Raw genomic sequence first — 15,787 nt, forward strand, 5'->3', positions numbered from 1 at the left:
GGGTTGATTACTGTACAATGTTTTATTGCTGAGGCCAAATGAATTAATAGCAAGCATCCCTCTCTATTTGCACTGGAATATCGTGACCTTTTTAAAGATGCTTACATTTTTGGACTCCAGTTGTCAGAAGTGGATATCTGGGGATGTCTTTATATGTGGAGAATTGGAATTTGATTCAGTTTCCCTTGCATGAATCAGTATTTAGACAAATGTGCAGCAGCTCCTTAAGACAGGTTTGATATCCAGTGGACACAGCACGAGCAGGGTTTTTGAAGTCATACATGTTGAATAAAATAATCATAACAAATAATATTCACTAGCTGTGATCAGATATCCACTTCGATCATAACACTGACATAGACACTGACTTTTTAATAAAAGTATCATGTGTGCACTCACAGACCTACAGTATCAGTTATTTCTCTACTCCATCTCCTTTCTGGAATCTGAGTTAACGCCGGTCAGGGCAGAGCCAGAGAAATATTTTTTTTTAAAAACCCACAAACGAATCGTCACGTGAAGAGACTGCGGCGAAGGCTTTAAAACATTTGGGAGGACGGCAGGATCTAGCATCACCTCTTATGCCATGAAAGAGCGGTGCCATTCAAATGGCTCCTTTGGAGTGATGTGATGGCTGCCTCTAAAGGGTGGACGATTGTGTCGGCCTCCGCCCAGAATAGGCGGCCGCGCCTCCATCTCTGCTGCCCTTGAAGATACGGGTATGGCCCTTTTGGCGGGCTCGACACTGGCAATCAGCGAGACTTAAAAAAAAAAAAACACCGCTTGAACGCTGCCTGGGAAAGTCTGTTGCCAAGCACCGTTTCCCTCTCGGCGCAGAGCTTAGAGACGCAGACGAGGGGAAACACTGGTGCTTTCAGATGCTTTTCTGTCTCCATGCCTGCAACATATTGTACTGTCAAGGCCAGGGTATGATGTGCTGCTAATACCAATGCAGAACAACTCACTACTGTACGCAAATAAAACCTTTCACCAATGATGCCAAAATCTATATTTTACAACATTCACAATGCAGACCAAATGTTACCCTATATTTGTTTAAAAGTAAGAATAACAGTGGGAAATAATTCTTAATAAAGTACTGAAGCTTTTTGACGTTTTCAGTTGGATGTTTTTGCACTGAGTCCATTTGCTTCTGAAGGGGTCATTTATCCAGCGGCCTCCCCTCCGCTGGTGACTAAGTGTGGAGCGGACTGTGTGCCATGTCTGTGGGTGTGGCTGTGGCCAGAAGCCCCTACAGCCAGCCATACATCATCAGATATTGATACGGTTCCACCACAGTGCCATGGCTGACATTTGATTCATAGCCCTGGGTGCTCTTTTTGAATTTCTAACCGTCAACAAGGGATCATGGGAAATGCCAATGTTGTGTTTGTTTGTGGCGCCCCAATGACATGCGGGAAAATGGTAAGAATAATGGAGCGGTTTGGACAGGTAACCTAATCTAATCTAATCACGCCCTTTGGTGCGAGCCTGTAGGCATATAGACAAAATGTGATAAAATATGAGATAGTATCAATTTTTAATTAGATTTAAGTTGTGTTAATCGCTTAGATTAACTGGTTTCCTGTTTCCGGGATAATTTAAATGTTTGCGTGCTCTTCATCTCATTAACTTATTCTTTTCCCAGTACCTTTTTCCACAATATCCAAATTGATACTTTCAACAGAGATAACGTTAAAGCCTTTTATTGTCATTGTACAAAAAATACAACGAGATTCAGAGTGCAACTCTGTCCCAGTGTGCAAAAACTGATGAAGTGAGATGGCACACTCCTGAGCTACTGCTATCATCAGCTCCGAAAAAAACCCTAATGTGTTCCATTATATTTTACAGCTAGATTCAGTAGCCCAACTTGGCTGTGAGCCAGTGTGAGATTATATGATCAATGTTATTTGAAATCACATTACTTATTTCAGTCAATTCTTTCAGTTGGCAATATGAGGCTTCCTCCCAAAACAGTGATGTGTTTATCTGACAGTTGCTATACGTTTACAAATGCCCTTTGGTGAAAATAGCGCAGCTTTTTTCTGCACTGATGAATGTGGATTTTAGCAAACATCCCCTGACAGAAGAGGCTTAAACAGAGCATGATCCCTCTCACCGCCAACCGCCGAGCACAAACACACAGGGCACAATATAATATGCACTTCACAGCCCGCGGATGAAATGAATGCAAATAACCGTCTGAGAAAGGCTTTTGAGCATGCCAAAGAAATCAGTCTGCGGCCCCTGCTCTCTTAACATTTACTAAAAATCCATCACGTGGCGTTTGCAGAGTTAGCACAACGCCAGAGAGACTGTAACAAATGCACATGGTTTCTTTTGTCCCCTTTTTCTTTTCCTTTCCGCGGAACCTTTCAAGTGCACACCCACACTTCATAAGCTCCTGCAGCAGGCCAGCAGAGAGAGCAGGAGAGGCATGACAATAGACTGAAAGGAGAGTCAATATCGTAAAAGAAAGGCAAAGAACACTGAAGGTCTGAACCTGTGTGTGTGTATGTGCGTTCAGTTTGTACTTTAAAGTCCTTTTGAAAAGTACACACCACTGCTCGCTGCTGTCTCATGTGCCAGACACTTTCTTTAATAAATGCGTGTCAAGCTACCAAGCGTTGTACAGGATATTTAACAAGCTGTTTTTTTCCTTCTGTTATGTGGGAGATTGAGGTGAATAATGTCAGAAAAACAAAGACACAAATGAGTGGAAAGGGAGATCATCGTCTCGCCACCTCCACAATCTGTGGACGCATCGCCATTAAGCGCTTTAATAACAGTACTGAGAGAAAGCGCTGAATGTCAGCTCTTGTGTGAAGTAGCTGCCACATCTAGACACGCCAAAGCTGTAGAAGTCTTTCTATCAGAGCGGAAGATGCTTGACATTAGGGTTGTTGTAGAAACGAACAGAAAGCAAGTGGAAGAAAGTGACAAAAGGAGAAAAGGGTAGAATGTTGTGCATGCCTATGGGTGACAGCACAGCCCATGCATATTGTATAGGTATGTGTGCGTTCGCTCATGCATAACTCCATGAGTGCCACCTGATTATGGCTCGAAGCGTTGGAGATTCAGAAAACTGACATGAGGTAATGCAGCATGTCACAATGCTCAATGCTGAAATTTCACACAGCAGTATGTGGTTACAATTACACAGAAGACTAAACCTCAACAAATAATGCATGAAAGGAAGATCTAATCTGTTAAAACCATGCATCTCCAACATTAATTTTAATTTTAGGCTTGTAAATGGTTTATTCAGTTTAATATTGCGTTACATAAATTCTGTAATATCTTTGCATTTGAAGTGGATTCAAATTGTCTAGCAACGTACGCAAGTTTAACAAGAACTAGGACATGTGAAATCCAGTAATGCTGTTTGCATCTCATTGATATTATGTTGTATCTGAGCTTTAATAAGTAACTGCTAACGCTAACATTGCTAAATCCCACTAATAGCATTAAATTACACAATATTACACAGCAATAGAAGAAGAAGGGGTAGTCACATTTAAATGTAAGTAAGCTAAGCTACTTTTAATACTGCGCCCTGGTGCTGGGTGGAAAGCTATAATTCAGATTTTCGTGTCTTTTTTATTAAAACATGTTTTGGCTGCACTATAAGCTGATACACTAGTTACGCGCCGCTTCTGACATGTATATTGTAGTTTTAAACTATACTTGCTGTTACCACAGTAACCATGGGTGTTGCCAAATCAATCTTAACTGACATTTTCAGAATTACAACTTCAATAGTTATATCCCTTCCATTTTATCCCCCCTGTATTTATTTAAATTTTTCCATTTCCCTTTCCTATCCTATACTGTTGTACATACCTCTATATTGCATGTGAACCTCTAAAGTAACATTCTGGCCTGTTTTGAGTGGACTTTGGTTCACCGTCTTATGTGCATAAAACACTTCTTGTCGACCTATATGCGCCTGTCAACAACCGGGGTGTTTCATTTCTCCATCAGCAGGAACACCAAGTTCATCATCGTGCACAGGAGAGTGGAACACGGGCCTTGAAATCCAGCCAGGGTGCAGACGCAGGAAACAGGGCGGGGGGAATGGATTTGTTATGTACCTGCTGAAGTACAACCAGGTGCTAACGCAATGGTGGACATTTTTTAAAAGGCAGAGCATGTGCATTCTGCACTAGCAGTGAAAGTTATATGCAACCCTGAGGACATCTCTACCTTTGCTATTAGTAAGGTATCACCTTTTTACCAGATGGATAAGTACAATGAACTGGGTCAAACTTTTCTTAGTCTAAAAGCTTAAAAGTCACAGGGACTGAAATCTTCTCCGCTCAGCCTCTGACTAAAGCATATGATAACTATTCATGCTGTGAGCCGTGGAATTTTCTTTCCCAATTTCCAAATAATACAATCTGTTGAAGCTTTATCACTCGCTCTGTGAAGCCAATCGAATGTCTAATCTGCACATCTACCCAGAAGACTTTGTTCTAAAGTTCACGATGCTGAGATATATTGAAGCTGTGTGTAGGAGCCACCTCTGTGATGGTTTGATTTATTGGTACAAATGTGCTAAGGCCATGATTTGCTCCAGCCTCCAGAATGGCTCTTATTTGATCGGCTAAGTGCTTTGCGCGGAGACGCGCCGTCGGGTGAAGATATTATGACTCATGGCCACCCTGCCTTTCATCTGTATGCAGAGTTCAGCACTTCCTGTATCGGAGGGAAAGATGTGCCATCAAAAGGTCGCCCTAGAAACATCCCTCTGTGACAATGACAACGGAGACGGTATTAACAGGCGACTTCAGGGGCCGCCTCTCAAATTAAGAGGTGACGCCGGTGACCCGAATCAGCAATTCAGCTGTTCTGGAAGCAGTTGTTGCTGCGGGAAAAAAATTATTCAGCTGATAATGTCAGTGAAAGTAAGAAGTTCAGTAAGGGTTCAGCTGCATGTATTTTGTGCATTCACACTCCTTTAATTTGGCAAGGGGAACTCGGGCAGGGAGAAATGCTGCCAAACTGAGTGAATACTATGAAATATTGCACCTATTTTCCTGCAGGTTCATACACACACACCTTATCACATTTACAAAATATGTGAGGAAAAATAACACGGGGGGGGGGGGAAACCATCATGTAAACATTATGCGTTCCATATATGACCTCTGTGTTTTCTCTCATTGCCCGGTGGGGTAACATAAAAATACATGAAGACGTAGGAAGGGGCTCCATCCATAACCCAGCGGACAGTGGTTCCAGGCACAACGCAGGCCTTAACTAGCTGCCTGCTGTATACTCATGGGCAGGCAGGTTGAAATATGAGGGCTGTGGACATTAGGTCTTCCCAGAATGCTAAACTCCCCCTCTCTCCCCCCGCTGTGCCCTGCAACCAATCTGACGCCTAATTAATCCTGAAGGTCTTTTGTTCCGCTGAGGTTTTCCTCTCTTTCCCCCCACTGCACTCCATCCATCCTCACCTCCCTTGCTCCCCCCCAGCCTGCCTCTCATCCTTCCCCCTGCCAGCTTNAACTAACTTATGGTCTATGGACACATTTATGGTTTTCCACTATGCCAAAGGAATTAACAAATGTGACGCTACAATTTAGACAGTAAACAGCAGCGTACAATGACAAGATGAACTACCACAGCCGATTGCGAAGTGGTTCAGATTTCTCTCTTATACGAGCAATCAGGTATCAGACCATTTCTCAGCAGCGATTCTAATTTGTTTTTGTCAAGAGTAAAATGAGAAGACTGATACATATTCATGTTATTAAAGAGCAACTTGCAGGTTTTTTTTTTTTTTTACTAGATTTATGCCTAACCTTGCCTGACAATTACAATTTAAAAAGATAATGCAGGATTTGATATGTTTTATGAGACCGAAGGGCAGGAATTCAGAGGGGAAAAGAGCCGTTTTGAGCTCTGCTACTAAAAACTGCTTTTTTTTAACGTCATACGTCAAACGCGTCATATTACTCCACATGGGGGAGCTACTTTCTCGGACTCCTTTTCTGCCCAATCCGCGGTAGTAGTTTGTAGTTGGTTTGACCGGTTTGTTATGGATCAGTATCAACAGTCCTGCCAGTAACGTTACTATATTATCAATACTACTTTAGTTATAGCCTGATATATGATAGCTAACTTTACAATGTTGTGATGTGACCGATGTTAGCTGCTCATAATTATAAGGTTGTGGGTCGTCAAATGCATACGAATATACATTTTCAACCTCTTCTGTGTCAAAACTAGCATTGTGAACCATGTTTATTAATATGTTAGACCGGCCGCTCTCCCTCATGTGACGTCACACGCGGGTGGTCTTTTTTTATGCGGAAGTAAAAATGTCTTACAAAAACGACGCCAGATGTCACTGTAGTGTATATTTATGTATCTTGTTTTGAAAATCCAGTATATACATCATTTTCCTACACATTTATTCACTGGGGTCTCTAACCTGCAAGTTGCTCTTCAAGCAAAATATAAGGCTTCAACTAGCGGCTAGCATTTAGCTTAGCATTAAAGGGGCCCTATAATGCTACTTTTTTAGGTCAATATTTGTATTTTGTGCCTCTAGTCTAATCTGTCATGTTTCCATGCTTTAGAAAAAAGCTCTTTATTTTGATCATACTGCCTGTGCTGCAGCACCTCTTTTCACCCTCTGTCTGAAACCAGAGCCCAGTCTGCTCTGATTGGTTAGCTGGCCCACTCTGTTGTGATTGGTCAACCGCGTAGAGATGTTCTGCCCATTATCCTATCACGTACAATGTGTCCAAACTCGTACTACCAAAATTGATGCAACGGTGAATATTTTAGCATAATAGCCATGGCTGATTCCATCCGGAGCATATCAGCAACACATGTCATGTTGCCTCAGCTATGGAGGCGAGGGGAGGAGACCCTCGGGGAAACATCTGAGGTTTGGCGGCCCTGAGGGTCCATGTGATCAGCCAGGCATGTGAGTGTGTGCACGGGGACAGTCACTGGCGAGGGATGTGTGTATGTCTGTGTACGACTGATATTTTCCGCATTTGGTTTTGGGGAAATAATACGGTTTCATGGCCAACTATTCCGTTGTGGAAATGAACTTTTAGCAGCTAAGATGTCTAAAATATTCAGGAAGACTTGAAACATCAATGCAATATTTTCGACCAGTTCCAATTCAAGATGAACTTTTAATTATCCAAAGGCAATCTGCTATAATATTTTAAAAGTTATGTATTCGTAACAAACTCATTTTCACTCTGACACTTCAGACAACACTCCACTCCCCTCAAAACAAAAGGTGCTGAAGATAATAATTCAAATAAAAGTAAAATGTATGAAGATTATTTATGACTATATGCCGCATAGCTAATGTTTAAAAACGATTCTTAGTAGATTCCCAACAGTTCCAGAAACTATGGAACAAGAGGAATTAATATCTGTGGCGTATTTGAAAATGACAACAACTGCTCTTGAATCGTTACTTTTACACACGAGAAAACAACTTATTAGAGTAGTTATTGTCTTTGGAGATACTGTTATCTTTTTTTATGTAATACCTACAAATAAATGCACAGACAGAAGGGAAACCTAAAACTCCATGAACTGCTGAGTCTTTAATGGTTATTCCTTGAAGTTGCCAACCATGATGTCTATGCCCTGACAAATTCAGCTCGGATTTCGCGTATCTAAAAATGCTAGTCCTGGAGAGGGGACTTTTTTTTGGGTAACTACGAATATCATATAACAACTTAAATTAGTCACAGGTTCCTCCAGTTGAGTTCGCAAATTCCTCAAAAGATTCTTGGTCCCCTTAAAGGCATATGAAAGACTTTCAGTCCTCTGAGACCGAATGCCAAGAGAGATGAATGAGATATCAGACTAAGTCTCAGCTGATTGTGATATGATCAATATTATGCAGTTGATGGCATATTTACGGCTTATTTCTACCACACTGTCCACTACACCTAATCCCTTTTTTCCTGCTTTGTGTGTGAAATGTCAGTTCTTGTATTCCAGTAATAAATATTGCTTTGACAGCTTTCTTATCCCTAACAAGAGCACAGTATACAGAGCACTTTAAAGACAAGTACTCATGTAAAATAGCTGTAGATAAAAAAGCAAATCGTGTGCCGGTTGGGGCAGTTGTGTTAAGTTTTACAACAGTACTTTGGTGCCCCATCTGTTCCTGTGCGTACTGTACGTCAGCGCGATGGCTTCATGAACAATCTGATCTCGCAGATGTGATGCGTGCTGATTTGGGCGTGTGCACGTCTCCATTCTGCGTGTATGACAGCACGGTCCATTGCTCCAGGCTGGAAGGTCATTTAAAGGCCAGACATCCAGACCTCTCCTCTCTTCCCCCTCCCCTTCCCCTCTCTCCTGCCTGAGAGCCTGAGATAAACCTACACATGCCAGCCACACAGGACCAATAGTCATGATTTATCGGAAGCCATTTGGTACCTGAACGCCTATGAAATTGTAATGAACTTGACTATGCTTTTAATGAAGTGTGAGAGGTTCTTCAGAAACGATTATAGCCGTGCTCCGGCTCACAGCTAGAGGCTATGGAGGGGAAAGGAGGAGGGAGAAAAGAGGGGAATTGAGGACTGTCACAAACGATGAAGACTTTGTAGGATGGTGTAGGGCGCGCAGGGGTGCAGAAAGGAGCGCCACGCTTCTTTGGAATAGATTACAGAGGCGTTCACTGTGTATCGGAGGTGACATGACCTGACCAACCCCATTTCGTTTCCTCCATGCCAAGGGATTTTCCCTCAAAGCTGCATGCTGACGCAGTACATTAGACTCAACAGCCTGCAGTCTCATAGGTCATATTTTGCATACATATTAGACAGTGGAGGATGATTCTAACCTTTCCATGTACAGGGTGCTCCCATTCAGACCGGGAAACATTATTGTTCAGTAATTTCACACACAAATCTCCACTCTCCTAAGCTGCTTCTTCTTTAAATACCACATGATGAGGTAAGTGGCTGCTGAAAGGGCAGACAGTCCAGACACAAACAGTGGCTTTTTGCTCACATTATTATTGTGCTCTAAGTGACACATTGTAATGAGATACTTTGTGGAATGCACAAAAAGGAATTCCCTACTCGCTCTCATTTACCAAAGGTCAAGATATCGAGATAACAGCAACTCCTGCCAGTTTTACTTATATAATCCAATTTATTACAAACAGGATATTATTTGCATATTTTGGGACATAAGTAACATTAATATTTAGAAATTGTGTTCTGGGCTGCAACTACATTATCAAGATAGTCCAAGTAAAACCAGATGAAAAACATTGGTACTGTATCTATATTCTAGCGTTACATAGTGATGTCACTATGTTACAGAAGTAAACAAAGGAGTCCAATTTAGGCATATCAGGCACGGGGGGAGTGTGTTGGAGAGACATTTGGGGATTTTAGCCTCTGCAGACCATTTACATTTAAATGTTAAATGTTAAATGTTGACTAACTAGTAACTTGTTTTCCCTTCAGACTGAAGACAGAAGAATCATTTAACAATGTGAAACATCAATCGAGAAATATTTAACAGGAAGTGTTTTGTTTGGCTGCGTTAGTAGAAACTGTTGAATGCAGATGTTACGCCTGTTTGCACTGCACCACTTTGTAGTGACAGCCACAGCTGACCCTGTGGGTACAGTCTGCTGTGGTGGCTGTCACTTAGTGTGTATCTGCCGTCACTGTCCACATGCCTGTAACACTATCTGCAAGGACTCCGAAGCTGTTAATCAACTCCTCTCTAATGTGTTGTTCACACCTCTCCCTATCTCTCTTTCTCCCTATCTCTACGACTTGCCGTATTTCTATCTAAGACAGGGTGCTCGGATGGGCCATCGCTGTCACTAATTTGTTGTGGCAATATTAATTAATGATCAGCCTGTCACAGCTGTTTATATTGAGACAGATTAGAAGTGGGAGAGATTAGACAAAGAAAACAATCTGCGAGGGGCTCAGCGGCTGACAGGGGTCACCTTCACGTGTCTGAAATCATATTCAATTTGCCGAGGCGGAGGCAGGGAAATGACTGCTCTTGACCAGTCTGTATCCCTCTCTCTATCCGCGATGGTTCACATTAGGAGATAACTAAATCAAATTTGAACCGCAAAAAACGAAAAAGACAATTTAGAGTCGTATTTGATCTCATCTGAAATGATGAGAAATGAAAAGACTTAGTAGTGTTTTTAATACCCACGCTGGCTTCTCCATGCTTTCTCTTCTCCATTAACCCTCATGTTCCTTCTGTTCTGCCACAAAATGCATTTCCCTTTTCAAATGGATGTTAATCCGAGGTGGCAGAGCGTGTCCTGACCACTGACCTCAGTACTGTCCTTCTGAGCGGACATGTTGACTCTGAGCCTTCCCACCGCCACACACAAGTCTCAGGCTCAGTTGACTTGGCAACGACGCAGTGCATTGTGGCGGCGCAGGGAGATTAAGTGGCCAATCAAGGCCTGAACAGCGGTGTAATCATTCCACTTGGTAAAATGGATGTCAGGATTAGGCACTTTCTCACTTCACTGTGCTGGCTTTAATAGGGCAAAGACATTTTCTGGTAACTAAAGTGCGGCGGTACGATTAAAGAACAGCTTCTTACTGACTGGTTAATAATCAATTCTTAAAGTTATGTTTGGAGGCCGATTAAACCGTAATGTCAGGGACTATACAAACACATTGGGAGATGATGGGAGGTCAGAAAAGGGTTGGAGTATTATATAATTGCGGAAGGATAAGCAGCAGTCTCACTTTTTAAGATGTATCACATTTGTACTTTATTTGACATCTAATAATTTTAAGATAAATAAAAAAATACAATTGTAAAATGATAATATGAGGTAGCAACCCTACTTACTAGAAATACAGCAGCAAATATGTGTTGTTAACGGAATACCACCAAAATGACATTTGAATACATACGAGGAATGGCATTATTAATATCTTTACAGATAGTAAACATATCAGTAAACCTGGTCACTAACTACCCAAACATATGATGAAATGATATCTGCTATTAGATACTACCGTGTTATTATAGTTGTTATGTTTATGTTTAGACATTAACTTTTAGCCAAAGAGCTTTGAAGCCTTAACATACAGACAGCTCTCACTATGGATATGAATAAGTAAAGTCAGCGTAAGGCGAGAGATCTCTGCAGAATACTTTCCCATTTGATTTCCCTGGATAAATAAAAGGTTGAATGAAGGAATAAAATAAATAAAGTCCTTGCTGGAGGATAAATAGCTATGTGATGTCAAGCAGACTGTGGCCCGACGCCTCATTTCTGATATGATTGTTAAAAGTGTCCCATAGACATGTGTGTAGGAGGGATGGAGGAAAGTGGAGGCTACATGACTGCAGGAGGGAGTCTGTGTGGATGCGCACTAGTATGCTTGTCTTGTCCCTCCTGCTTTCTTATTCCCTAGTATGTATTTGAGGCAGAATACAGCACCGTGCAGTTCCCCTGAGTTTAAATATTTCATTTGGGAGATGAATTCTGGAGCTACCAGCCTTGCTGTTCAACTCAAAGTTTGAAGAACTAATGCTGCTCCTAATTCTTATATTCCACTGTGTTGAGTTCATGCAATGCCTCCATATTACAGTCCTGGCTCCCACTACCTATTATTATTTCCCTCCATCAATATACTCAGGCTTTTTTCTCTGGTTTCTTACTTTCAAATGAAGAAAGTAGTACTAGGGTCGAAACAGAAAGGATATATGAATAATTTGTCAAAGAATGACACAAAGAAAGGGTCAGGAGAGGGGTTGATGCGATGTAGCGTGTGGGGCCATTAGCATCTCCTCTACAAAGCTTTTCTCTGCAACAGGTACAGCCAGAGGGAAGAGAGGGTGAAGAAGGCGGCACACATCGTTTGGAATACCACCATAACATTGGCATTACCCACAGGCTGCAGCTGGCAACCACCCCCACATTTACACTTCACATCTGCAGTAGTCAACCACTGCCCATGCAATCAGTGCTTGGCAGGAAGATTGGCTCGCATGCAAACATCGAAAGAGTGCTTTTGAGCTTGAGGGTTTTTAAAGTCCCATTACGCAATGGTTCAGACATGTAACCCGTCGTCCCCGCCAACACATGCCCGGCCACTTGTGTATTTCCACATGCATGCATATTGTGTGCTTTTGTCCTTTACCAATACAAAATAAAACGCCTCTCCAGCCTGGCAGACGGCACGGCTGACTTTCAAGAAATTCCACAAGCGAGTGCTTTCTGGAACTAAACGGGTGAGGCAAATCCTCTTAAAATCCTTTTAGATACCGTGGCAGCAGGGAGAAAACGAAAAAGTTTCTCCGAGGCAAACGTGCAGGTTTGTTGGGTTGATGTCGCGCTCTGGGGAAGGACATTCTCGCCAGTTTATTTTTTCAAGGCTGGAGAGGAATGTTAATACGACACATACCCTACAGGATGCGCAGAAGCACAATATGATGGCGTGTGAGTTGACACACTTTGGATGTGTGCGGCTTCAACTAACCATTCGAGAATGTGGGGTTGTACACATTTCTTTGTTATATGAGGACACAATAGGAAACATGTACAGTTTCATGTTGAGCTTCCAAAATGCCAGAGACCTGTAAATCATGGATTTGAGGTTCTACTCTATGCAAACAATAGTAAACATCTAAAACCAGTGTGACTATCTACTCAGCAGTTTTTCTTCAGATGAAATTAAGTTTGAAATGGCTGTCAACAAGTGCCAGCACATCCAGCCTCTATGTCTTTAGGCTCTCCAATTTCATCAAGTTTCTCAAAACTAGTTTCCTGGCTCTGATTGCTATTTACATATTTGGGTAAATGAGCATGGGATTGGGCTCGGTGGTTTGTTTGACGATTTGCTCTTTGCTTTTCTATCTCCTTTGGGCAACAGATTGGATTAATGTTTGTAGACACTGTGATGCCACACATGAGGAAACAGGAGATCTTGCAAAATTACAAAACTCTCCCAATTACAGCTCTACAAACACATAAAAGCTAGGGGAAAAGCTCATTTGGGGGGCGATGCAGATGTTTCTTGTGTCAGAGGCACAAGGACAATAATGAGCTTCATTTACATGCCTTTCTATTTTAATAGACCAACAAACAGATAATGTTTACTCAAGACCCGGGCGTTGCCAAACACACTAAGAAAAAAATGAACCGACACACACATGCATTGTGATCTGTAATATAATATATGCTCTATCTTTTGAGGCACATGCCAGCTTGCTTACATAGATCTTTATCCTCTCTGCCACCATTTCTCCTTCCATCCCCACTCTTTTAAGCTCTTATCTCCTTTCCTCCTTAATTACTTGTTAGAAGGTGTTTGGCTTTTCGCTGCACGCCTGCTGTTTTGGTCATTACAGGCCCCTGTAGGAAGTGAAGTAGCTGCCAAAGAAGCTTAGCATAAGACAGGCGCTGAGGTGTCTGTACTCACCTGGGGTAAATGAGGGCAGCTCTTCCTGCTGGCTTTGAGGCCTGTCGTCCCCTCAGGGGCCGTCCTGATGTTGAAGAGGGCCTGAAGAGCACACTGGGCCGCCTGGGTCTTGGCCATCTTCTTGCTGCGCCCACAGCCCTCGAAAATCCGCCCATCCACACGCACAGCCATCACAAAGCTACGCGGCCGCTTGCCTTCGGCCCGCTCAGAGAGGCAGGCGTAGCGCAGGCCCGGCCGGAGCTCGTTGAGCATGGCTACGGGGCTCTTAGGAGCCTCTTGCTCTGGAACAATCCCACCAAGCCTCTGCTGAGCCTGCACCATCAGGTCCAAGGTGTGTCGGAGCAACCGTCCGTGTCTCAGTAGCTCACTTGATAGAAGCTCGCTCTCTGCTGCAGAGTTGCAGAACGAGAGGCCGTCGGAGCACGCAGAAGACTCAAATTCCTTGAAGAGTGTCTCGGGGAAGTCTGCCTGATCTGAGGTGAAGTCAGCCGAAGGGTTTGAAATGTTTCCCATGGCCAGATGGGCCTGAGGAGCGTTAGGAAACTGGATGAAGGACTTGAGGGCCAGCTCTGCAGCCCTCATCTTAGCTTTCTTCTTTGTGGGGCCCGTGCCTTCGAAAGTCAGCCCGTTCACCTCCACAGCGATGGAGAAGACGGGAGCATGGACCGGGCCGGTCTGAGAAACCATGCGGTACTGTAGGCCCGGCTTCAGCTCATTGAGCTGCACCAAAGCATTTTTCGGTGCTTCAGACCAGGACAGTTTCTTGTAGATGAGGCGGAGTTGACACAAGTGTCCGTTGTTGTCCTCCTCCAGCGGCCGTTTCCTCTTCAGACCGGAGCTCCCACTTCTCGCTGAGTCGGAGCAGAAAATGGACTGGCACTCTGCCGATCCTATGGAGCGATCCTCCAGGTTACCAATGTTGCGGTTCTCCTTCACCTCGGCACTGCTGGTACCTGCAGTCAAAGGAGAAAATGTAAAAAGTGATAACAAATAGAGAGAGAGAGAGAGATATAGAGAGAGAGAGAGAGAGAGAGAGAGAGAGAGAGAGAGAGAGAGAGAGAGAGAGAAAGAATTCATAACTGTGTGACACACATTTATCCTGGCTGAACAATATGAATCAAGGAAAATCTCCCGGGCAAGATTGAGCCACTCGATACACAATGAAATGGTAATGAACAAATCTACAATCATCTCCATGAGCCGAGCCTACTTCATACCACGGGGCGCGCGCTATCACTTTTAAGTGTTTTAAAATACAAATACAAATCCCCTAAAAATGGCGATGTTATCTGCCAAATCATTCTCTAATCTGCCTCCAAATTGGCTCTGAATCTGTGTTGCAAGTGAGAAACATTGGTCCCTGTGGCCAATGCAAAGCACCAATCCTATTTGTAATGGCAGTTGGGATCACATCGAGTGGCAGACATTCCAAGAAAGGATGAAATGTCTGTAGCCCGCTTTATTTCACACAGCTGTGATACACTCTTCAAACCTAGTTACGGGGGAAGTGGCGGCGTATTGCATTTCTGATGGGAAATGAACAAAAATGGGGTGTTCGGATCTTGTCACAGGAGTGTTAACGTTGGAATGGGAGACTGGGATCAAGTGCTGACATTCACTCATGAGGCAGATTGTAGATGATAGTGTGCGCAGGCGTGGATGTTCCTAATCTAATGGCTTATTTATCACAAACACTCAAATCTAATATTGAATAGCTCAAGATAATACAGATTTTAACACACACGCTGACATCCGTGCTTAATCAAATAGCCCATTTCCCAAATAATTAATTACGTGGGTGACAGAGAGATCATTTCAATATTAGGCCTGCCACTGAGGGAGTTAGTGCAGCGTGGTGACAGAGAGGAAGAAAAGAGACGGCAGCTTACTTAAACTGTCCTCGTCCTCTGTGCTGCTGGTCCCAGGGCTTATGTACTTGAAGGGAGCGATCAATGCTGACAGCATACAGACTTTTTCTGGAGGAGAGACAAGAGAGAGACACAGAGTCAACAAGAGGGCAGCGGCGGAGATGTTTTGATAGTTTTATCGATTATAGTGCAGATCAGAGTTGGCCCAACACGGGGAAAAAGGCGGAATGTGAGTGAGTACACACACACACACACACACACACACACACACACACACACACACACACACACACACACACACACACACACACACACACACACACACACACACACACACACACACACACACACACACACACACACACACACACACACACACACACACACACACACACACACACAGTATGCATCACTTCGGGGGACATTACATTGACTTACATGCATTTCCTGGATACTTATCCTAACCTTAACCAACATATGCCT

The 15,787-nt window shown here is 43.2% G+C and overlaps 1 protein-coding gene across 1 annotated transcript in view; it reads right to left on the minus strand.

The window, feature by feature from the left end:
• Nucleotides 1–15,408, minus strand: part of adarb2 (adenosine deaminase RNA specific B2 (inactive)) — a 48,458-nt gene extending 33,050 nt beyond the window's left edge. Inside the window, exons 1-2 of the mRNA XM_010775570.1 lie at nt 15,326–15,408; nt 13,437–14,389 (exon numbers count right to left, since the gene is read on the minus strand). Coding sequence (XP_010773872.1) covers nt 13,437–14,389; nt 15,326–15,401 — 1,029 coding nt within the window. The 5' untranslated portion in view covers nt 15,402–15,408. The remainder of the gene's footprint in view (nt 1–13,436; nt 14,390–15,325) is intronic.
• Between the last annotated feature and the right edge of the window lie 379 nt (nt 15,409–15,787).

Source organism: Notothenia coriiceps, unplaced genomic scaffold, assembly GCF_000735185.1.
Source record: "Notothenia coriiceps isolate Sejong01 unplaced genomic scaffold, NC01 NC01_scaffold00015802, whole genome shotgun sequence".
NCBI classification, from domain to species: Eukaryota; Metazoa; Chordata; class Actinopteri; order Perciformes; family Nototheniidae; genus Notothenia; species Notothenia coriiceps.